Source organism: Peromyscus maniculatus, chromosome 14 (genome assembly GCF_049852395.1).
Source record: "Peromyscus maniculatus bairdii isolate BWxNUB_F1_BW_parent chromosome 14, HU_Pman_BW_mat_3.1, whole genome shotgun sequence".
NCBI classification, from domain to species: Eukaryota; Metazoa; Chordata; class Mammalia; order Rodentia; family Cricetidae; genus Peromyscus; species Peromyscus maniculatus.
Window position 1 is genome coordinate 83,435,467 of NC_134865.1, and position 23,526 is coordinate 83,458,992.

At 50.9% G+C, this 23,526-nt stretch overlaps 1 protein-coding gene across 2 annotated transcripts in view; it reads right to left on the reverse strand.

Moving 5' to 3' along the window:
* The window catches only part of Cdc42bpb (CDC42 binding protein kinase beta), a 99,108-nt gene that overhangs the window by 24,209 nt on the left and 51,373 nt on the right, over nt 1–23,526 (reverse strand). For both annotated transcript variants that reach the window (XM_042261208.2, XM_042261209.2), the window contains exons 6-19: nt 18,818–18,911; nt 16,179–16,379; nt 13,632–13,880; nt 12,764–12,843; nt 10,174–10,340; nt 9,971–10,090; nt 8,661–8,782; nt 8,029–8,271; nt 6,183–6,293; nt 4,758–5,002; nt 4,567–4,672; nt 4,145–4,269; nt 3,780–3,885; nt 273–421 (exon numbers count right to left, since the gene is read on the reverse strand). In XM_042261208.2, the coding sequence (XP_042117142.1) occupies nt 273–421; nt 3,780–3,885; nt 4,145–4,269; nt 4,567–4,672; nt 4,758–5,002; nt 6,183–6,293; nt 8,029–8,271; nt 8,661–8,782; nt 9,971–10,090; nt 10,174–10,340; nt 12,764–12,843; nt 13,632–13,880; nt 16,179–16,379; nt 18,818–18,911 (2,118 nt within the window). The remainder of the gene's footprint in view (nt 1–272; nt 422–3,779; nt 3,886–4,144; nt 4,270–4,566; nt 4,673–4,757; nt 5,003–6,182; nt 6,294–8,028; nt 8,272–8,660; nt 8,783–9,970; nt 10,091–10,173; nt 10,341–12,763; nt 12,844–13,631; nt 13,881–16,178; nt 16,380–18,817; nt 18,912–23,526) is intronic.

Here is a 23,526-nt window from a genome sequence, read left to right on the forward strand (position 1 = left end):
GTTCTCTACTACTGAATGGCACACCCCCTTTATGGCTTATTTATTTGTTTGTTTGTTTGTTTGTTTGTTTGTTTTTAAGGGCTGTGTAGTCCAGGCTGGCCTCAGCATCTGTCTCAGCCTAGGGGCCAGGATTAGAGCACACAGGTTCATTACTTCTTGGGAACACTAAGTGACACCCTCCGGGAAAGGCACACGCTTCCTCAAAACATTTCTCCTCACCCTGACTTAAGGACCTCACATGTCTCTCTGGGCCAGCTCCGGGACAAACCAACCTTTCGAAGGAGAGGCTTGTGTCTTTGACCTTCCTCAGCTCCTCCTGAACCAGCTGCTTGGCGCGGATCTCAGCCTCGAGGGCGGACTGCAGCTCCAGCCGTGCGGACATGTCCAGCTTCTGGCTCCGGCGGACCTTCCAGAGCGGGTCCTTTGATTGGTTAAAAGAATAAAAAGACGTCTTAAATTACTTAATAAAGTGAATACAAGTAAATAATTCACCATTTCCAGGCTCACACCTTTAGGATATTTACAAATTACCTTCATCAGTCCTGTTTTTAATTTAATTTTTTTTGGTTTTTCGAGACAGGGTTTCTCTGTGTAGCTTTGCGCCATTCCTGGATCTTGCTCTGTAGACCAGGCTGGCCTTGAACTCACAGAGATCCGCCTGCCTCTGTCTCCAGAGTTCCTGGGCTCAGTTCCCATTACTCATCCAGTGGCTAATAACCATTTCTAACTATAGTTCCAGGGAACTGACCTCTGCTAGGACCAAGCAAAATTGTACTACACATACATACACGCAGACAAAACGTTCATATAAAATAATAAACCTAAACAATAATTTCAAAGTTTCCCGTACTGTGTGTGTGGCCGAGCCACTGCATTCACACAGAGGTCAGAAGGTTACTGTAGGAATAGGTACTCTCTTTCCACTACGCGGGTTCTGGAGCTTGAACTCAGATGGTCAGGCTTGGCAACAAGTGCCATTATCTGCCATCTGGCACCAGCCACTGCCCCAGCGCCTCTGCTTAGGTCTTTTGTTTTTGAGACAGGGTCTCGATATATAGCCTTAGCTAGCCAAGAACTGTCTGTATGGTGGCCTTGAACTCATAGAGATCCTCCTGCCTCTGCCTCTCAGGGGCTGGAATCGTGTCACAACTGGTGTGATTTTTAAACAAAGAAGAAATCTAATTTTTGTGGCACAATTTCTGTGTGGGTCCATGGGACATTCATAAATCACATGGGGTCTCTTAGCTTTTCCCTATATCCCGAAACATTTTACTACTTCACCCTAGGGAACTGTCATTACTCATTCCTACTTACAGTAAAGGCTAAAATTATTATAAAGAAAAGAAGGAATGAAGGAATAACCTGCCAGAATGAAGCCACGGTGAATGATGCCATTCTTAAAAAGTCTCCAAACACCATGTTGGTGGACTTACTTAAAAAGCTTTCATTGAACACAGTTGAGTCTTTCATCTTCCACCCGTAAGAGTCAAGAGAAGAAAACTAATCCAAGGAAGATGTTTTTCAAGATGCCATCAAAGGGACAGGGTGGGGGAGGGGTGGCCCCTAGCTAGAGGCTAAGAATGGTGGTGTGGACTGTGACAGAAAACCTTGGGATTCCTCAGCTTCCGTCCACCCTAAAGACCTGATGGGTAAACACACTGCTCCATTCTCCCTCAGTCGGCCCTTCAAAAGGCAGGCTGTTTTTGAAACAAGGATCTCGACCTTTGCCAGAGGCCTGTGAGAGCATACTTCCATCTTTTATGAGGTTTATGCACAAATTTACTTATGTTGCTCACAAGTACAAATAAACATGACTACAAACGTGTATATAAACAACTAGAATAAAACAGAAATGAGAAATGGAATAAGCTTATTGAATATTCCTTATTTATCATTTTGTTTCTGCTGTGCATGCTTGCACATGGGTGCACACAAGTACAGAGGCCATGATGTTAACTCCAGATGTTGTTCACTGAGAGCTTTTGACTGTATTTTCTGAGAAAGTCTCTCACTGGGGCCTGAGGCTCACCAGTTAGTCTAAGCTGTCCGGTCAGTAAGCCCAGGTCCCGTGCTGTCTGTCTGTCCTCCCAGTGAGGACTACAGCTGCTGAGTTTTCACTTGAGTGCTGGGAATCAGAGCTAAGTCCTCCTCCTTGCACAGCAAGCACTTTACCAACTGAGCTGCCACCTGACCCCCACCTTACTGAATATTCCAACTGCTCGCCCTTCCTTCCTTCCTTCCTTCCTTCCTTCCTTCCTTCCTTCCTTCCTTCCTTCCTTCCTTCCTTCCTTCCTTCCTTCCTTCCTTCTCTTTCACTCCCTCTTTCCTTGTAGGTGCTGGGAATTGAACCTGGGTCCTCTGGAACAGCAGTAAGTGCTCTTAACTGCTGAGCCATTTCTCCAGGCCCCTAATTGGTGTTTCTTAATCTCGAGTCTAAAACCAAAAACGTTTTCCACTATGGAGCAAAACACATGGCTGCTTTCTACCCTTCTGCAGAATTAAGAATTTTCAGTGTTCTCAGCCAGGTGGTGGCACACACCTTTAATCTCGGCCGGCACTCAGGAGGCAGAGGCAGGCAGATATGAGTTCGAGGCCAGCCTGGTCTACAGAGTGAGTTCAGTGTTCTCAAAGAGTGGGGAAGAACGGGAAGTGAGCACAGCTAGGCTGTCAGCACAGGGTCTCGGCGTCTAGCACTGCGTGCCCAGGGAGGACTCCAGGCTCGTGGGGGCAGGTAAGATGCTCTCCATGCCAGCCTGGCCATCCATACCCAAGCAAATACCCCTTCAACCCGGAAAACGTGAATAAAATGGGAGTTGACCAGCTTTAAATTCTAAATAAAATGCTGTATTGCTCTTACTACCATTTATTCGTGTACACACACACACACACACACACACACACACACACACACACACACACACACACACACACACCACTCGTACACGTGTCTTGAGAGGATAACGGGGGCCAGAGAGATGGCTCCAGCAGTCAAAGGCTTTGACATATTATTCTTGCACAGTACTCAAGTTCGGTTCTCAGTACCCACGTGAGCTGCCCCCAGCTGCTTGTGACTTCAATCCAGGGGGCTCTGATGCCTCTGGCCCCGGGAGCATCTATCTACACTCCCATGCACATACACACATACACAGCTGAGAAGGAAGACTGGGGCCTGAGAGTGGCAGTGTACCCCTGTGTACCCAGCAGCACTCGAAGGCGAGAGCAGGAGGACTCAGTCTGAAGACAGGACGGGCCACCGAGTGATTCCTAAGTCAACCTGGGCTACATCACAAGATCACCTTAAGAAAAGGTGGCAGCTGGGCGGAGGTGGTGCACACCTTTAACCCCAGCACTCGGGAGGCAGAGACAGGTGGATCTCTGAGTTTGAGGCCAGCCTGGTCTACAGAGTGAGTTCCAGGACAGCCAGGACTGTTACACAGAGAAACCCTGTCTCGAACAAGAAAACAGAGGGCACAACCAGCCCCAACGCCGTGGCGGTGAGAAGCGTCTGCTGCCTCACAGGAGCAAAGGCAGCCTCACGGGGGGCGGCTCCCCAAAGAACCCAGAGCCTGCTACACCCTCAAGTTCAAAACAGATCCCCAAGTGAGCGGACGAAGGATGAAGTCAATCAAGTTCCCTGAGCAGCACCTGTCCTGACGCTCTGAGGCCCCAGTCAAGCTGACAGCTAAAGAAACGTACCCGAGAAGCTTCCCACCTAAGCTGCGCATTCCCTTGTAACAGACCACCAGGGAGGAGACATCAAGTTTCAGAGAGCACCTTACCAGAGTTCTTGATCCCAAACTGGAGCTTCTCAAGGCCTCCAGTTCTTCGGTCATCTTGGAAGCCAGGGCTTGGAGGTAGCCCCTGGCGTCTTTCTCATCGCTGACCCTGCACAGGGACAGGCATTTGTCTTAGGAAGAGGAGCAGGTCCTGCATCCCTCAGGACAAGGTGGCCAGAGCACCAGCTGCCTCTAACTGAGCAGAGGAGAGATTGGCTCCGCCCCTCCTAGGGCCTCCCTAGTTGAGTGTACATTGGCTACGGAAGCTCTCCGCCCGCGTGTTACCCACAGGCAGCAGCGAGGGGCACTCCAGCCTACAGGCAACAGGGCAGCCCAGAGGCAGCTTCTCACAGCCGCAGGGCACGTACCACTGAATGATCTCTGCGATCTGTGCTTCCCAATGCGCAACGGACTCCTTCTTGGATGCCAGATCCTGCAGCTCATCTTCCAGCTGTCTATTTTGGGCTGTGAGTTTATCCACAAAGGAACAAAGCTGAAATTAAACAATGTCACCTCATCACATGTCTGTCTGGCGCCTCTTCACTCCACAGCACGGTGACCCCAGATCTGCAGCGCATCCGCACTGTGGGGCTTTCACCGTATCTCACCCCAGTCTCAGTTCTAACCCAAGTGACAGAGCCAAGGATGAGCAGCTCTTCACAAATGAAAACATCCCACTTAAAAGACCATTTCATCTCAGTCCCAAACATTTAAAACAGGCACAAGCTTCCAAGAGACTCGGGAAAAACCGCCACTTCCCCTCAGGGGTGGCGCGGACGGACTCAGTCACCTTTTCGTTTTCGGCTGTTAGCTTCTTGTTCTCCTCGAAGAGCATTGCTCTCTCCCGTTCGTACTTATCCCTCACCGTGCCCACTGCCTCCTCCATCTCGTTGTGCCTGTGGAGGGGAGGGAGAAAGCCTCACTAACGGGAGCCTACGGCGGCAGCGAGCTTCCGGTTCTCACCGTGAGATCCTAACTTACCGTTCTCGCTTTGACTTTTCGAGTTTATCCCTCAGCATTAAGATCTCCTTCTGCAGGGCCAGTTGGTGGCTTTCTGAGTCGTGGACCTCCTTCTTCACATTCTTTACTTCCAGCACATGGGAGGCCTCTCGGCGGACCAACTCCTCCTCATAGAACAGGACTTTCTTCTCCAGCTCGGACTTGATTTTGGAGATTTCCTGCTGGTGTTCTAACGTGGCGCCTGGTCCCCGGCCTCCTTGCTTCACCTTCAGACAAGGGTTGATGTAAACGACAAATCTGTCCTCCCTCAAGGGTTGCATTGTCTTTTCAGTCTCTACTACTGGCAGGGACCTGCCATCTAGGCCTGAACCAGGCCGAGCAGCCCACGTGGGAGACAGGGTCCTTCTAACAACCCGAGGTAGTCTGGGGACAGAACCTGTCTTGCAAACTGCAGCACAGGCTTGTCCCACTGCGGTGGGCTGTTTACTTCTTCACCCGCTAATACTCCTGAGTACCGACTGCTTGTCACAAGTCTTCTGGTGACTGGGATGACACTGAGGTCCCTGCTCTCACAGGCAGGTAGTGGGAGTGGCCACAGCAAACCACAGAAAGGGAAGAAGAGGCGACACAGCACGGGCATGGTGCCACCTTGGCAGGGTCTCAGCACGGGCACGCTGGGGGTGAAGGAGAGAGAGCTGGGTCCACCGGGAAGGCTGACATGCCTGGCAAGGCTGGTGAGAGGTACCAGGAGAGGAGCTCTGACTCAGGCCGGCAAACTGTCAGGCTGCAGACTGAGTCCAGAGGTGTCCCTGATATTCGGCTAAACGCAGTGGCTGCATGTCCTGGGGTAGGACACCTACCCAGAGGTAAGGAGCAGGCAGAGAGAGCCAGTCACAGGTAAGCAGTCTAGAAAACAGTGCTGCTGAGAGCTGGGTCGGGTGGTAGCAAAGACAACAGAGGAACATATGCCCTGGGCATCATCACAACCACAAGAAGCTATGGAGGCCCCGGCTCCAAAGAGGGAAGTCGCTCATCCAAGACCACACTGCACCGAGAGGCTGAGAGCCTCACTCGTGACTGTTCCTTCTCTTAGCCTTTTCTGCCCTCTGACCCCATCAGCCGGCAGCCTGCCTCTGCCACATCAACAACAGGGCATGGCTTCGACAACGCTTCCAGAACTAAAATGCCCAAGCGTAGGAAGTCAGGACAGGAAGGAGGTGGCGTCTGCTAACTCTGCAATACTGACTACAAACACCCAAAACTTTTATACAACAAGGAAACGAACTTGGCTTTTATAATGAAAGCTGTGGTCCCAAGCAGTGGCCACATCCTCCACTTCCTCCCGTACCTGTTACTTCCTTGGAATTGCCCTGGGTGACACGGGTTCAACAACCCTGTGACAGTCCCGCCCCAGCGGCCGCAGGGAGAAGTGGGGAGAAGTGGTACCTTGAGGGCCTCCAGCTCGTTCTCCATCTGCTTGCAGAAGCTCTCACTGTGCTCACGCAGCTTTCGTTCTTTGGAGGCCTCGGCAGCGGCGTCCTCAAGCTGAGCTTCCAGCTAAGGAAAAGGCAGATCTGCTTTTTATAAAACTGCAGTAAGAACCAGCTGAGGAACAGGTGCAGGGAGGTCTCTGTACAGTCTCCTCATCAGATTCCCCAAGAGTTGAAGGCCGAGGAACACTCGATTGGAGAGGTCAGCTATGACCATCAGTAATGAAACAAGCCTGTGATCTAGTCAAACAGATTAATTTGAGGTTTAGACTCAAGAAAAGCTCCGTATTTGTGGAAACAATCCTGACATGTGGAGGCATAATGGGAGGCGGAAATGGAGGAGTGGGGGGAAACTGTTCAGGATGTAATATATGAGAGAAAAAACAAAAGGAAAAGAAAAAGGAAAACAATGTACTTTTTCCCCCCAAATTTTTAAAAAGATATTTATTTATTTAATGTGCAAAGGTATTTTGCCTGTATATACTCTGTGTGAGCACATCGGATCCCCTGAACTGGAGTTAGACAGTTGTGAGCTGCCACGTGGGTACTGGGGATTGAACCCAGGTCCTCCGGAAGAGCAGCAGTGCTCCTAACCGCTGAGCCATCTCTCCAGCCCCAAATGTAGAGTTTCAATGCCTTTCATATGCTCAGAGAATAAACTCTGATCCCTCTTGACCAAACACCACCCAATAAAGTGGTGTTCTTCTATCTTAAAAAAATTACACTTACAATTCAGCTTTTAGAAGAAAAATTCAAACATCCTCAAAAGGAGAGAAAAACCACATGCCCATAGTCCAGCTTTGACAGGTGACAATTAGCTAAGAACCACGCTTGTTTTGTCTGTATGTCCGTTCTCAGGTTTGCTGTGGGATGTCATTCTGTACACTGCGAATATGTGTTGCTCTTATTGGTTGATAAATAAAGAAGCTGCTTGGCCTATAACAAGGCAGACTAGAGCCAGGAGGGAAACCCAAGAGAGATACAGGAGAGGGTGGAGTGGAGAGACGTCAGTGAGCCGCCCAAGAAGCAAGACGTGGAAGTGCCCATGAGCCACCAACCACACGGCGACACACAGATGAACAGAAATGGGTTAATTTAAGATCTAAGAGCTGGCTAGCAAGAAGCCTGCGCCACAGGCCACACAGTCTGTAATTAATATAAGCCTCTGAATGGTTTTTTCTAAGTGGCTGCGGGACCAAGCGGGACAGAGAAAAGTCTCCAGCTACACAGGTTGTTTTAAAACAAAGCCCAGGCACCTTGTTATTTCTTCCTTAATCCTTGTGAGTTTCACTAACTTGAGCTGTACTTGGTTACCACTACAAATATATCTGGGCTATAAACTAAACTAAGAAAACAAATAGGTATTTGGGGCTGACACACAGCCTGAGAACGAAGACATTAGATCATGCACCACCAGGCTGTCTATGCTCACAATCCATCACACATATTTAAGAAAACTTAAAACCAAGCATTGCTTAGAGTGAACAGCAGAACGCCAACTACCCAGGGTGGCAGCACACCATGTGGGAACCGAGGAGGAGGGTCCCCGAGTCCCCGACACCTTCAGAAGACCAAAGTCCCTCCTTTTTCAAGCACCTAGCATTTGGAGTTTTCATGTATTTTATCAAATTCTTAAAAACCAGAAGGCAGTTGTCCCCGAGCCTGGTGACTTGATTTCTACCCCTGGAACCCACACAGTAGGAGAGAACTGACCCCAGGCTGTCTCTGGCCTCCCCGAGCTCATCAGCACAGGCGCATCCGAACTCACCCTCAATAGGTAAAACAAACGAAGACAACGGTACCTCTTTCCTGTACTTCTCGGACTTGCGGATATCCTGCCGCATGGAGTCGATCTTCTGCATGGCCACCTCCATCTCTTCCTCTTTGTCCCGGAGCTGACGGGACACCTTCTGCTTTTGGGACCTGAGCTCTGCCATGCGCTCATTGAGCTCTGAAAACTCCTGCAGGGCTCGCTTTCGCTGCTGATGGGCATCTTTGAGTTCCTTGGTCTGGGATTTCAATCGCTCTGAGGCTTCAACCAATTGCTGAATGAAAAGAATTCTGGAGGTTTTACATTTGCTTAACAAAGACCTGGAAAACCAGAAGCTGTTTTGTCGTATTAAAGTGAAAAGTGATTCAAATGCTGCTCGGATTATAGCCGGGGTCTGGAAAGTGCTCCTGGGAACAGGCCGCAGGCCCTACATGAGTCCCCGGGGACTTTGGTGGTATGGGTGCTCAGTACCTGAGCCAGCGTGCAGCCTGCAGGCTGCACACAGGGAAGGCAAGGCAGAACGAGGACCTCCTCACGCACAGGCCTCCTCACGCACACAGGCCTCCTCTCATGTGAACAGGCCTCCTCACACACAGGCCTCCTCTCATGCACACAGGCCTCCTCTCATGTGAACAGGCCTCCCACAGAGACAGGCTGTGATACCTTGTGCAACTCTTCCTTCTCCTGACGAACCAGGCGGTACTGCTTCTCCAGGCCTTTCAGCCGGTGTGTGGAGTCCTCATGCTCCTGGCGAAGTGTCACTGTGTCCTCAAGCCTGTTTGAATCTGGACAGAAGAGAAATGACCTGTGTTCCTTTGTGCACAGCGATTTTGCTGACTTACTGACTTGAAGACATCTGGCAATTCACAGGTAAGTCTTTTTCTTCAACTGTTTTCACTAGTTTCCATGTACTTATTTGACATGTATGTCTGTGTAGTGTGTGCCCATGTGCATGCCACAGTGAGGGTGTGGAGGGCAGAGGCCAGCCTGTGGGCAACAGGGACGGAACGTTAACCGTCAGGTTTTGTGGCCAGTGCCCACTGCACCATCTCATCAGCCTCACGATGTCTTCATTCGGAAGCCTTGTCTCCCCACACAGAGTCACACACACCGGCACAGGAGGCTTCCTGGTGTTTATCCTAAACACTTGCAGTCTGCTCATTTTTTATGCTGGAGTCTCTGGCTTCAAAGACTTGCCTCAGTCCCTCTCTGTCACCCAGCAGAGTGCTGGCCCTTTCTCAGGGTGGAAGGCAGTAAAGGTGATCTGGTGAATAAGAGACTATTCACTTTATTATTTCTAGCCAGCATGGTCGGGTGTGATCGACCTGGAGATGGGGGCAGCCGAAGAGCCTGCCACGGGTGGCTAAGGGCTACAGTCAGAAGTGATCCGAGCCCTCGGAAGTCCCGATGACCAAGACCATAACAGAGCGTGGACGGTGCTGCAGAGACAACCCCGCAGTTAAGAGCATCTGCTGCTCTTGCGGAGGACCTCGTTTGGTTTAGGTTCACAGCACCACATGGCAGCCCCCAACTACCGGGAACTCCAGTTCCAGGGAATCTGACCGCCTCCTCTGGCCTCCACAGGTACCAGGCACACGCACAGCACACATGCACACAGTACACATGCAGAGATGTGGGCAAAACGCTCATATGCGTAAGATAAAAACTCCTAACAACAACAACAACAACAAAAAAAAAATGAAAATAGAGGTGGGGTTGAACCCCTATAATCCTGAGGCAGCAGCCAGGCAAGTCAAGCACAGGGAAAAGCAGGAGTTTAGAGAATACGACGTCGTGAGAACAAGCGAGGCAGGAAAACCACGTCAAATGCAGACAACGCGCCACGACTCCGTGTGAGCTTGCACAGCTGTAGCTCCTCCCTCCTTTTTGCACCTTAAGGAAAAGGATTCTGAGAACAGGAACTCACACTCAAGAATGAAGATCCAGTGGCAACCAGGGAGACTAGCACTGACCTGCCATTTTGTTCTTCAAACGTTCGATCTCTTCATTCAGCCTCTTGATTTCTTTGTCTCGGTTTGAGTTGCCCAGGGCCCGTGTGGAGCCGTGAAGGGACTGCACAGTCTGGGTGGACTCTAAGGGAGACACAGCATTGGGAGGGGCCAGCCATGTGTGCAGGCAGGACCCTCGCCCACATCAGGCCACTCCCGCCACTCACCCTGCAGTTTCCGGCTCAGCTCCAGCTTCTCCTGCTCCAGTCTTCGTATCCTTCGCTCGTAAGCCTCCACCTGCAAGCTGTTCTCCAGATCACGCTGCACGTCCTCATCTCTGGTCAGCGTGTTGGACTGCATCATGCTCTTCAGAGAGCCTCGGTCAGAAAAACAGCTGCAAACAGAACGACAGGCTTCTGACCTACTGAGCGCCCCGGTGATTTCATTAGCATTCAGAGTCTTTTTAGAGTGGCTCACAAAACACCTGTGAAAAGACCTTATTGTGGATGGAGCCAGAGTCAGACAAGAGCCTCCTTACTAGAGAGGACTGGGCAGGGAGTGGGGCCGGACAGGACACAGGAGGAACAGACAGATGCTCACTGGGAAATCAGTGCTCACATTCAAGTGGAAAGGGAAAACTAAGGCGTCTGCCTAATGAGTGGGGCTGACAGGGAAGCATGGCCGCTGGGAAGTGGTCAAAGGCTCACCGGTTCTGCCTCTTAACAGCTGTGCCAGGCTAACGTTAGGGCTCATCTTCTTGCCTTGGAGACTAAATAGCACACGGCAGTGCTCTGGCCAGGGGGCTTAGCTGTAAGGATCAGCTGACTCATAACCACACTCCTGTATGTGTGCTCCCTCCCCTGCTCACATGGAAGCCAAGGACAGTCGTTATTCAGCAGACTCATCTTTGGACGGCTGCACGAGGCTCTCAGGTCTGCTTAGCCTGTCCCATTCCTATCATGAACCTGAAATCGGGCACCAGGCACATGCCCTTCTGTTACAGCCTGTAAGTCAACCAGCAGTTCTGAAGACAGCCCACCACAAAAGGAGAGTTCTAAGCCCATCCTTACAAACTGTGTCTTGACAGGCAGGCCTGGGACTCACAAGTGTCCATGAGGTGGAGAGCACTCAGGGCACTGAGTCACTGAAAACACCTGGAACCCTTCTGTGACGAGGTGCCAGCCATCACTGTGGCATGGGAGACAGGAGGTCCGCATGCCACATCCCCAGACCCCTACCAGCCTGAGCAGAGGTGTCCTTCCGGAACAACCACACCACCGCCAGAGTGGGCCTAGAAGGTCCCAGGACTCCAGTCCTGTAACTCCCCTCAGGTAGAGGACGCGCCTCACTCTCACCTCCCCATCCTTTCTTCTTGGACCTCAGCTGCTTTCTAAAACTGAGGCAGAACGTCCTCAACCATACAACTTCGCTAACAGACAGGCTCACCGGGGACAGACATGACAGACGCAAACACCAATCTGATGCCACTGGCTGAGGCCACACAGGGGTGGATGTTCTTGGAAACACCGAAGTCACACCACAGGAGGAACTGAATTCCAGCTTCACCGGTGGGAACTAGGAACTGGGGCTGCAGTCCCGACAGAGTGAGCAGTGTGTGCTAAAGACGGTGACCAAGTGTGGGCGGAAACAGCTGCGGCCATCACTGGCTTTCACTAGAACCAATCCTCCCAGAGTAAATCCACACACAGGAGCCAACCAACCACTGCCCGCGGGCCAAATCCTGTACTTTCCATGAGCCTAAGGATGTTTTCTACATGTCACTGCTCCCCATCCTCTCTCCCCACCCCCCACACCAGGGATGGAACCCAGGACCTCACGCATGCTGGCCAAGCACTGCCATTGCGCTACATTTCCAGTTTTCCCATTTCCCATTTTATTGTATGTGGATGAATGTATGCCTGTGCACATCCTTGCAGTGCCCAAGGGGACCAGAAGAGGGCATCAAAACCCCTGGGACGGAGTTAGAGATGGTTGTGAGCTGCCCTGTGGGTGCTGGGAATGGAACCCCAGTCCTCTGGAGGAGCAGCCAGGCTCTTAACTGCCTCAGTTTTTATACATTTAAGGGGTTGGAGAAGAAAAAAATGTGTAACAGAGAACAGAAGACGTGTACTAGTTATCCACTGTAGAATGACAGGGACACATTCTGGCAAGTGCTGTTAGGTGATCGTGTGCCAACAGCCTGAAGTGTATTTACACAACCCGAGAGTAAACCATGTGCAGGACAGAGAGATGCAATCAGAACTGCAGAGCACACATGTGACCTAAGCTGATGCTGGCATGGTGGGATGCTGTGCAGTGAGCCTTCTCCACAGAACAAGTATACTACACAACAGTGTGCTGGAGCTGTGAGCCGAGTTACCTGTTATCAGTGCCACGTATGACCACTGAACATATGTGTTTACCATGGTAATGCATCACCACAAATGGCAGACATTGGCATCATTGTCAACGGGAATATTTCAGACCACCACTGTGTATGTGGTCTGTTGTTGACCAAAACATTGTGACATGACTACATTTACTAATTCTCCCTTTACAGAAAAAGCCAGCTAGTGCTGATATATACCGATAGGAATCAATAGAGGACGAAAGCCTCTCTGCATCGCGCTCTCTCTCTCTCTCTCTCTCTCTCTCTCTCTCTCTCTCTCTCTCTCTCTCTCTCTCTCTCTCTCTCTCTCTCTCTCTGTCTCTCTCGACATCCTCCCAGCCCTTAGGGCATGAGCAGACACTTGAGAGCCCACTCAGGCTGTGCCTACCCCTAGTGAAGAGTGATGGGCGGCACCAACCCAACCATACCTTTCTGTTGTGAACGTAAAACCGATGAATGGCAAATGCAATCCAGAGAAGCCTGTGTGAGAGCCAGGAGGTAATATTTCCTGCACGAGAACACACATAACACAAATGAAATAAATCTCCCTTCAATAAGCAACACAACACGTGCCACAAAAAAGCTCAAAACCCCTATTACTGTGGTCACTACTCTGAGCTCCAGCAGCATTAATTAATGTGGGCTGGCAAGATGGCTCACCAGCGAGAGGCCTATAGGCCAGGCTTCCTTTACATACACAAAGTAGCCATGGTAACAATGAAGCTGTCACACAATAATGAATCACACAATAATGAATCAACACTGCATAAAAAGGTACAAAATACAGGAAAAATAAAAGCAAAAATATTTCAGATGTGTGCCATAACAAGAGCACAATTTTTATCACGAGTAATCCATCGTCTTTTAAAAGGGACACTAAGGACCAAGCTGAAGACTTTAAAATAATTGCTAAATTAAAAAATAATTTTGTTTTTAGACAGGGTCTTACATTGGGCAGGCCTGGAACTCAATATGTAGACTAGCTGGCCTTGAACTCAAAAGAAATCTACTTGCCCCTACCGCCAAAGTGCTGGAATTAAAGGTGTGTGCTTCCACCCTCAGCTACTTTAATTCTTATTTTATGTGTGTGTGTGTGTGTGTGTGTGTGTCTATGCCACATGTATGCAGGTGTCTGCAAAGACCAGAACCTGGGTCCTCTGGAAGAGCACCAGGTAATCCTGACTGCTGAGCCATTCTCCAGCTCAGCTGTCAAAGATTTTCAAAGATTAGAACGATTCTGCCACTTACTGTAGCCTGACACTTAGCAACCCAGAGAGACTCGGCCTGGGCACTCACAGTGTTTCTCAGCACATCGTCATCCACGTCGAAGTTGGATGTGTCAGAAGGACTGCTCACGTCGGGAATGTACGGTGCTTCTAGGTTTCGTATATTTTCCCAATTTAGACCTTCAAAGAAGGCATGTTTTTTAAAGTCCTCGATCCCGTTCTGCCCCAGCCGGCGTTCTCTACTGCATATCAGCCTCTGAATGAGGTCCTTTGCTTCTTCAGAGACGTCAGTGACATGGGACGGGAACTGAAATCGCTCCTGGGGAGGAAGGGACAGCCAGAGGACAGTCAGGAAAACCTGAGACGTGCAGACAGTACAGGAAATAATCCTTACTTTACAATTAACCAAACGTCATCCGAAGCATAAAGGCAAACAAGGAAATGATTCCCTTGGGCCTGTGAGGTGGCTCCACAGGTAAAAGCACTTGCTTGCTTTGCAGCCTCAAAAACGGACTTTGATCCCTAGAACCCGTGTGAAGGGAGGAGAGAGCTGTCCTCAACATGCGCTGTGGCACATACACCCACATACGTAAGTGAATTCATTAAACAAACAATGGGAGCTGACTTGTTAACTACTGCCCACAAATGACAAAGACACACAGACACGAGTGCTGGGGAGACTCGCAGCACAGCCCTCTCAGTGCAAGGCCACCACCGACTCTTAGAAGAAGACGGTCTCAAGGATCTACACTTCATGATGCAGGAAAACTACAAACCACACACTCCTTAACTGTCAGGACCAAAGAACAGATTAAAACTCCTAACACCTCACATCTGCACTCTGACCAAGAGAGCAGGTGTTCAGTTGAATTCCTACGGAAGGGGTTTGTTTAGAAAGGATAGAACAGACACCAACAATGAGAAATATGTACCTGTGTGTTACAGAAAAAAATACCAAAACATGAGCAGAAACCCATTCACACATGAAGCACCGCAGGGCTGAGCGCTGAGCTGCCAGCTACTTGAGGTGAGTATGCACTGTGTGAAGTCTTTCTAGGAAGCACTTATTTATAAATTAAAAATCTACCTCATTTTGTGGAGTTGTGTGTGCGCATGTGCGTATGTACACCAAAGGTCCACACTGGGGGCTCCCCTCAATTACCTTCCACCTTTATTTTATTTACTTATTTTTTGAGACAGTCTCTTACAGAACTTAGACAGCACTGATCTGTCTGGGCCGGCTAGCTCCAGGGTGCCTATCTTTCCATGGGGCTATACCTGTACACCACCACACCTGGCCCTCCACGGGACTACACCTGTGCACCACCACACCTGGCCCTCCACGGGACTACACCTGTGCACCACCACACCTGGCCCTCCACAGGCTACAGCTGTGCACAGCCACACCTGGCCCTCCACGGGACTACACCTGTGCACCACCACACCTGGCCACACCTGTGCACCACCACACCTGGCCCTCCATAGGCTACAGCTGTGCACCACCACACCTGGCCCTCCACAGGCTACAGCTGTGCACCGCCACACCTGGCCCTCCATAGGCTACAGCTGTGCACCGCCACACCTGGCCCTCCATAGGCTACAGCTGTGCACCGCAACACCTGGCCCTCCACGGGACTACACCTGTGCACCGCCACACCTGGCCCTCCACGGGACTACACCTGTGCACCGCCACACCTGGCCCTCCACGGGACTACACCTGTGCACCACCACACCTGGCCCTCCATAGGCTACAGCTGTGCAGCGCCACACCTGTCTTTTACTTGGGTTCTGGGGCTTCAAATCAGGTGTGCACGACTGCACAGCAAACACTTTATTGCTGGAGCTGTCTCCCCATCCTGAAAATGTTCTATAGTTTTTACTTTGATTTGGAGTGAAATATAAAGCAATTTACTGTTTTTAATGTCCATCTGCTCAACATAAGCAGTTAATGGGAGACTGGCTGAAATCCAGGTTAACTACATACAACTCGGTTTTCTGGGATGTATGTGGGCACATACACACATACATGCCTGGGCATGTTTGTACTAGAGCAGGCAGGAGAAAGGAATCCTACCCCATAATCTACAGGGCTGGGTGTATGGCTCTGTGGTAGGTGGCTACCGGGCATGTGTGAAGCCCTGTGTTCAATCAAGTATGTACTGTGGGGCAGAGGTGAAGACGGAGAAAACAGGGAAAAAAGTAAGAGTGAAAAATAAAAAGCCTGACAAGGGAAAAAAGGGATATACTGGGACCAGGGAAGGAATGAGGACGCCCTACATGAAGGCAAGCTCACTCAGGACCGACTGTGTCTCAGGCGTCATCTAAAGGCCCAGTGTGACAGTTAAATGAACACATGGGTTGTTCCACACAAGCCTGCTTCTCCTGGGGAGTCTGAGATCAGTGAACACAGGCACCGTCAGGGACACGGGAGCCATCTTTCAAGCATCCCTTCCTCTCTGTCTCGTGTGCAGTGGCACCGTCCTCCGTTGATGATGTCACAAACGCCTGCCCACCTCTCCCTGTCCCCCTACCCCATCTGGCCTGAACACCATTACCCCCCACCCCACCCCACCCCCACCAGCCTGTACAGGCACCAGAACAGCATACAGCATCTCACCTCATGGTTCATGATCTTCCCATAGGTCTCCACCAGTGACTCTGCATAAAATGGCGTTTCTCCATACAGCATCTCATACATGCAGACGCCCAGCGACCACCAGTCACACTCAGGTCCGTATTTGCCCATGCCATCCTCCATGGCCTGCAGGATCTCTGGTGAGATGTAGTCAGGTGTGCCCACAGCCACAGAAGACTGAACCTTGGAGGGAGAAGGGGCAATGAAGGGAAACCCGAGAGCATCACTAACGACAGATTTCTACCCACCTTCCTTAGAATCTAGCAGCTACAGAAAACAAAGCAATCCTGAAATAAAAGCGGTGAGTGGTCAGGACCCAGAGACCAGGCATTCAAAACTCGACATACACAAGCACTCTTGGAGCACTCAGACTCTGAAGTTCCCGTGGGCCTGAGACCCGAGGCAGCAGCTCCACACCTGCTGTCCACGCTCCCAGGGTGGTCTAGGGCCACAGGTCCAGGCCGGCCCTCCAGTTTCCTGTAGAGCCTTAGGAAAAGCATATGCTGGCTTCTCACAAGCCCTCAGGGGCTGTAGCTTCCTAGCACAGCCCACCCTGAGTATCCAGAAGGAAAACAGGCAAGTTGGCCCAGCACAAACCGGTTCCCAAGTGAGTCTCTGCTCAGGGGCCCGGGAAGGTGGTAACTACTCCAGACAGAGAGCAGTTCCCGAATATCCACATCTGCAGACACAGGCCTGGAGCAGAGGAACTCTATCAGCGCTGCTTTCAGTGAGGGCCAGTCGTCACAGGAAAGCAAGACAGAGGTAGATGAGCAGATGGGACAAGAGCAGGGCTGTGGCCACCGCAGTGGCTAAGTCTCTAAGACTGAGACTTAGGCAGAAATGGGGCAGGAGTCCTAAGCCCATCTAAGAAGAGACCAGACTCTCTAGGGTCTTCTTTGGAAAGAACATCTCAGGGACAAGCAGTGCCCTGGGTGAGCAGGGTAAGACATGCTACTCAGAGTGGAGAGACAGCAGGGAGTCATCACGGCAGGTCATACACAGCCTGCAGTCGCTGCAAGCAGCAGGGTGGTGATGGTAAGGCAATGTCCACTGTGGCAGGGTGACACTGTAAATGTGCCCACGGACACTGTTCTCTCATTACAGAAGAGTAGATCTGACCACAGCACCCACCCACCAACAAGTCAGTGTGGGGTTAAAACAACAACAAACCACAGGACAGTGGAGGAGGGTGTGAACAGCTCCACAGTCTGTGCAGCATGGTCAGCCGGAGCCCCACGGCCTGTGCATGGCCCATGCAGCATGGTCAGCTGCAGCCCCACGGCCTGTGCATGGCCCATGCAGCATGGTCAGCCGGAGCCCCACGGCCTGTGCATGGCCCATGCAGCATGGTCAGCCGGAGCCCCACGGCCTGTGCGGCATGGTCAGCTGGTGTCTGCACATATACTTGAAAAAACACTGGTAGGAAATGTCTGGGCCACTCATTTTTGGAGTATCTGGCATCACACTTAAGTGTAGGATTTAAAGGAGCAGAGCTTCCTGTATGGGACTGCAGGGGCTGCTGAGGTCATAGGAAAGAATACAATGACACAGTGCAGTAAATCATTTCGGGGAACTGACCACTGAGGTAAGACAGACCAACTACCCATAGGCCACCCAGCTGCAGTATTGATCTGACCTGAGGTACCAGCTGAGCCAGGCCCCCTCCTGTCCCACAGCTGGGCTCACAGCACTCCGTACAAAGGAGCCAGTTTTGAGGCCAACAATAACAACAAGAGAAAGCTCACCTGGCAGAAAGCCACCTGGAGCAGAGGGAGTCGGCCCTCCCAGATGGATAGGGCTTTTCAAAGGAGGAAGGGGCCGGCCTCACTTGCTGCAGTGTGGCATGCTTAGTCACCAGGGGTCTGGGGAACCTGACAAATCCCCAGTGGCCCATATGTCAACACAAAAACAAAAGAGAAGGGCTGGAAGGCAGTCCAGTAGGTAAACTGCTTTCCTTACAAGAATGAGATCTTGTGCTCTATCGTCATAACCCACACTGTTAAAAGAAGCTGGGCAGTGGGGGTGGGGTGGCCCATGGTGGCACGCCATTGTAACCCTGGTGCTGGGGAGGGAGGACAGGTGGCCCACTGGCCAGCCAAGAGAGCCCATTCTGTGAGTTCCAGGCCACTGAGGGACTCCGTCTCCAAAAGAAAAGGTGGGTAGCTTCTGAGGAATGACACCCAGGGCTGGCTTCCGGCCAACACAGGTATACACATGCATGCACACCTGTACACTCATACATACACATCTGCTCACAGCATGCACACCTGTACACTCATACACACACATCTGCGCACAGCATGCACACCTGTACACTCATACATACACATCTGTGCACAGCATGCACACCTGTACACTCATACATACACGTCTGCGCACAGCATGCACACCTGTACACTCATACATACACATCTGCGCACAGCATGCACACACACACACACACACACACACGATTTTCAAACTTTCAAAATTCTCTAAATATAAATTTTCAATTGTCTCCTAAACAGATTCATTTTCTTAACTTGGTTTTCTTAATTTTATGTCAAACTAAACATTTAACCCCCTTTTAACTACAAGTCAAACTCCAAAGCAAACAGTGATCTTCAACAAAAAATACCTACAGTTCCGTCATCATTCATCTTCAAACATGACCCAAAGTCAGCCAGGCGGATATGACCGTTAACATCCAAAAGGACATTGTCAGGCTTGATGTCTCTGTTGGTGAGATGGGCAGAGTAAGTTAACTGTCCCCGCAGCTCACAGGGACCCCAGCCACCCCGAGAGCAGCCACCCTCCCAGCAGCACTGTGACTCCTGCCCCTGCCAAGGTTCCTGCCGCCTCCTGGAGAGGCTGCTCAGCCATAGGAACCACCACTGAGGAGTCGGGGAGACGTCAGGGAGACATTCACTAGGTCAGGGTGCTCGCTATGCAATCTCTGGATCCCAGCAACCACGTAACAGCCAGGGGCTCCACAAACGCCTGCAGCTCCAGCTCAGATATCGGACGCTCTCTTCTAGCCTGGGTACTCTCGCACTCTCTTTAAAGAGAGACATCCCAACAGCGAATGCGGTGTGGTGCTGCCTCGGACGGCACCACACTGTGGCCTGTGCTACGGAGGACTGCAGCATGGAGTAGCTGCCGCGAGGATCTTCAGGGGAAGTAAGGGAGCCAGGGAAGAGGTGGGGCCGGCTGTTTGCAGGCTAACAACCCTCTCTGCACCCCGAAGCTGAGCAGCCTATACAGAGTCCATACAGAGCACAGCAAATGGCGGTCACACAGCCCAGAGCCTCCCAGGGCCCTTGCTGTCACCTGCCTTCTATGCCCAATGCTGGGCTGCAGCATATCCACAGCCCTGAGAACAAAATCATTACAGACTGTTCTGAAAGCAAGAAAGATGTCCAAAGTCATGCTCAAGTCGGTTTCCAACAGCACCAGCAGCACCACACAGAACAAAAACATGCTCCGCATCCGCTGCAGAAGCACGTGTGCAGACTGCGATGCAGCCACACGGGGGAGCCCTGCAGGGCAGCAGGAATCCTGCCACAAAACCAGAAGACAAACAGAGCAGGAGAAAATTAGCACAACACCGGAGCCTGAAGTAACGCCCTCACACAGACACTAAGGGAAAGAGAAACGTCAGGTGTAGCACCCTCAGAAAGGCAAAGCTGGAGTGTTGTGAGTTCAAGGTCAGCCTGAGCCACAATGTGAGACTAGAAAAGACGGGAGAGAAAGGGAAAGGTGGGGAAGATGTGACATAAAGAAAGGGACAGCAGGGAACCAAATGCCACAGCGGAAAAACACTGGACCAAAACAAAACCAGGAAGAATGAGGAGAGAATTAACTAAAGGAGAACCAGAAGAAGATGAACTGTAGCCTCAAATGAAGACTAATGACCAACGCTTAAGGGAGTGAGTTTAGACCAAACCTAACGGCAGAGGGAAGGAACCTAGACAACAAGTCAGCCGAGGAGCTGAAGACGGAGGTGGGAGCCAGCAGAGGGCCACCGACACAAGGGAACCCGATAATAAAACACAACCCCACTGAAATAGAACCAACAACATTGCACAGAATTGTAAGCCCAGGGTTAGCGAGGCTGTAGCAAAGGGATCCCGAGTTCCAGGCCATCACCCCACAACAAACAATTTATATCTAGTATGGCTCACGATATATAATTAAAAACAAGCTAATTTCTATTCCCAAGGCTCCTTTATCTAATAAAGTCTCTTGCCACATACAGCTACTTAGATTAACTTATTAAGAACCCAGGAGCCAGAGAGATGGCTCCATGGGTAAATGAATGGCCATCAAGCCAGAGCACCTAAGTTTGACCCTGGGGCCTTCATGAGAGAGAAATGAGGCCTGCAATTTGCCCTCTAACCCCATACACCTATGTGCCACATTCGTACCAACACACAGAGATATAGATGTAGACTATGGCGATGGTTAGGGGTGTCTTGGCTAGGACCAAGCATTACATCCTGTACAGTACCTGCCGACATGAATGTCCCTCTCTGTTACGGGAGGAGACTGTCAGCCACTGCCTGCCGTCCCCTCTCCTTAGCTGTGTGGTGTTACCTACCGATCTATGGCCCAAATTCCTGTTCACCAGCAGGTAAGAAGAGGAAACCATTCTGACAAAGCCCCCAGTATTCCGAAAGCCTTTCCTTTCCCATGAGCGCCAGTCGACAAAATCCCAGTCCCACAGCAGAACGGGTGCCTTGCGCACCCGGGATGAGCTTCTGTCGGCGGCACCAGGCACAAGGATGCCTGACCAGCGCCTTCAGTGAGCCGCTTCCGCTTTACCCTCGGTTCTGCTTCTGCCCGCCCTCGCCTCAGTTTCCCCTAGGCTGCTTTGACCCTTTGGATGCCTGCTTACTAGCTGGCAGCTCATCTGTGTCCATGTGCCTGTGTGACACGTCTCTGGGCATCCACACTGTTTTCACTGTGGTCCTCTGTGACCCTGTCACTGTCTGCCTTCTCAGGCCCCTAGCGGCTGACACCTTGGGAAGGGGCCACACACGTGGGCCTGGGTGCTCCTGGGTCCTGATTTTGTCACTGTTTCCCTGAGTGCCAGGTGGATCCAGCTGTGAGGAAGGGGGCAGTGCACAGCGCTGTCACAATCCACAGAGCAGCGGTTCTCAATCTTCCTGATGCTGTGACCCTTCAGTACAGTTCCTCATGTTGTGATCCCCCAACCATAAGATTATTTCATTGCTACTTCAAAAGTGTAACACTGCTACTTTATGAATAGTAATGTAAATATCTGATATGCAGGGTATCTGATAAACGACCCCTGTGAAGGGGTCATCTGGCCACCAAATGGGTCATGACCCCCAGCCACAGAGGAAGAAGAAAGGAGCCCAGCTGCGGCCTGTGCTTGAGTTCTGCTGTTGAGTTCACCAGTGCCATTTGTGTGCCCAAGAGACTCGCTTCTGACACGGCCAAATAAAGTTTTCAACTTCCTCACAGCACCCCTACCTGAGACTGGACGGCATTAGCTCTTACTGTGTTACATCTGCATACAATCTGAGTTGAGCTGGTTTGAGGAGAATTATGTATGTTTATTCCTAGAGGTCAAATGACAGAGCAGGACTTCTGTGTGGCCAATTAAAAATGAGCAAGGGCTGGAGAGGCGGCTCAGGCTTGGTTCCGAGCACTCCCATCAGGCAGCTCACAGTTACTTCTGACCCCAGAACCTGGGGTGTGATGCCCTCTTCTGGCCTCCATGGGCACTGCACACACGTCACACACAGAAAAGCAGGAATATACATACACACATTGACAAAAACAAAATTTAAAAAGTAAAAAGAAAGAAAAGAGAGAGGAATAAGCTATTTAAAATATAACCTAATTGGGGCTGGAGAGGTGGGTCAGTGGTTAAGAGCACTGGCTGCTCTTCCAGAGGACCCAGGTTCAATTCCCAGCACCCACATGGCAGCTCATACCTGTCTGTAACTCCACTTCTAGGGGATATGGCATCTTCACAACATACATGCAGGCAAAACACCAATGCACATGAAATAAATAGATAAACAATTTCCCTAGAGCCTGTGACAAATACAAAGCTATTTCTCTCTGTATTATGGAGCTGGCAAAGTTCTATCACAGAGACAGGGTACAAAATGAAAATGTTAAGAACCCAAATAGGGCTAATGTGATGGCTTGGGGGGGCAAGCCTCATGACCTGAGTTCTATCCCCGGAGCCCACACAAGGGTGTAAGGGGAGAACTAATCCTCCAGTCTCCATACATGACTACACACACGGACACTTCTCTTTCTCTCTCACGCATGCACTGGGCATTAGAGAGATGGTTCAGTGATTAAGAACACTTGCTGCTCTTCTAAAGGACCCAAGTTTGGTTCCTAGCCCACACTGGGCAGCTCACAGCACCTGGCCTCTGCAGGCTTCCATACACACATGGTGTGCACCCATGGCACACACATAGATGCAAGCACATAAAAATAATATTTTAAAGTGAAAAATGGAACTGCAATAGCCAGGGCTGGTAGCATGCACACCTGTAATCCCAGCTACTCAGGAAGACCACAAGCACAAGGCCTGCCCGGGTGACGGGTGCAAACTGTCTCACGACAAAAGGGCCGTGTGTGGAACAGCTCAGTGGTAGAATGTGAAGCTCAGGTCTGAACCCTAGCAGTGAAATAATAACCGTAATCTAAGAACTGCAATAACCCACAGAAGCAGGCATACCCCAGTGAAGAGCACACGGGGGGGGGGGGGGGGGGATACACTGATGGAAGCTCTCTGAGCTACAGGGAGCACTATGTACTCGGGGCAGCTCCTGTGGTCCCCAGTGGGCCAATGCCACCCCCGGGACCTGCTGCACCCCCTGGTAATGAGGCGGCACTCTGTGAAATGGAAAAGTCCGTCCTTCCACAGTGGGTGCTCTGCTCCTTAGGGAGTCTCCTCACAGAGGCCTGAGGCCTGACAAGTGTTTCAAGCCAAGGCGAGCTGGGTGGGGTGCAGCACCAGTGTATGCTCAGCTCACACAAGGCCCTGGATCCCCAGAAACATAAAAAGCAAAGAACAAATCAACACCACAAACACTCATCTCTGCAGCTCTGTGGAGAAGGAAAACAGGAGCTGCAATGTCAAAAACCCCAGGAAGTTACCTGCAGCTTGACACTCTCCACGGCGATCCAGGTCGCCACCTCACAAGTCCCTTCTCAAGAAACCACTACAGCAAACAATGAGGCCGACAAAAGGAAGCCAGAGGCTTAGAAAACACGGCTCGGATTCCAGAGACCAGAGAGCACCTCTCCACTCAAGACACTCCAGGGATAAGCCCAGGAGAGCAAGACCGAAGAAGAA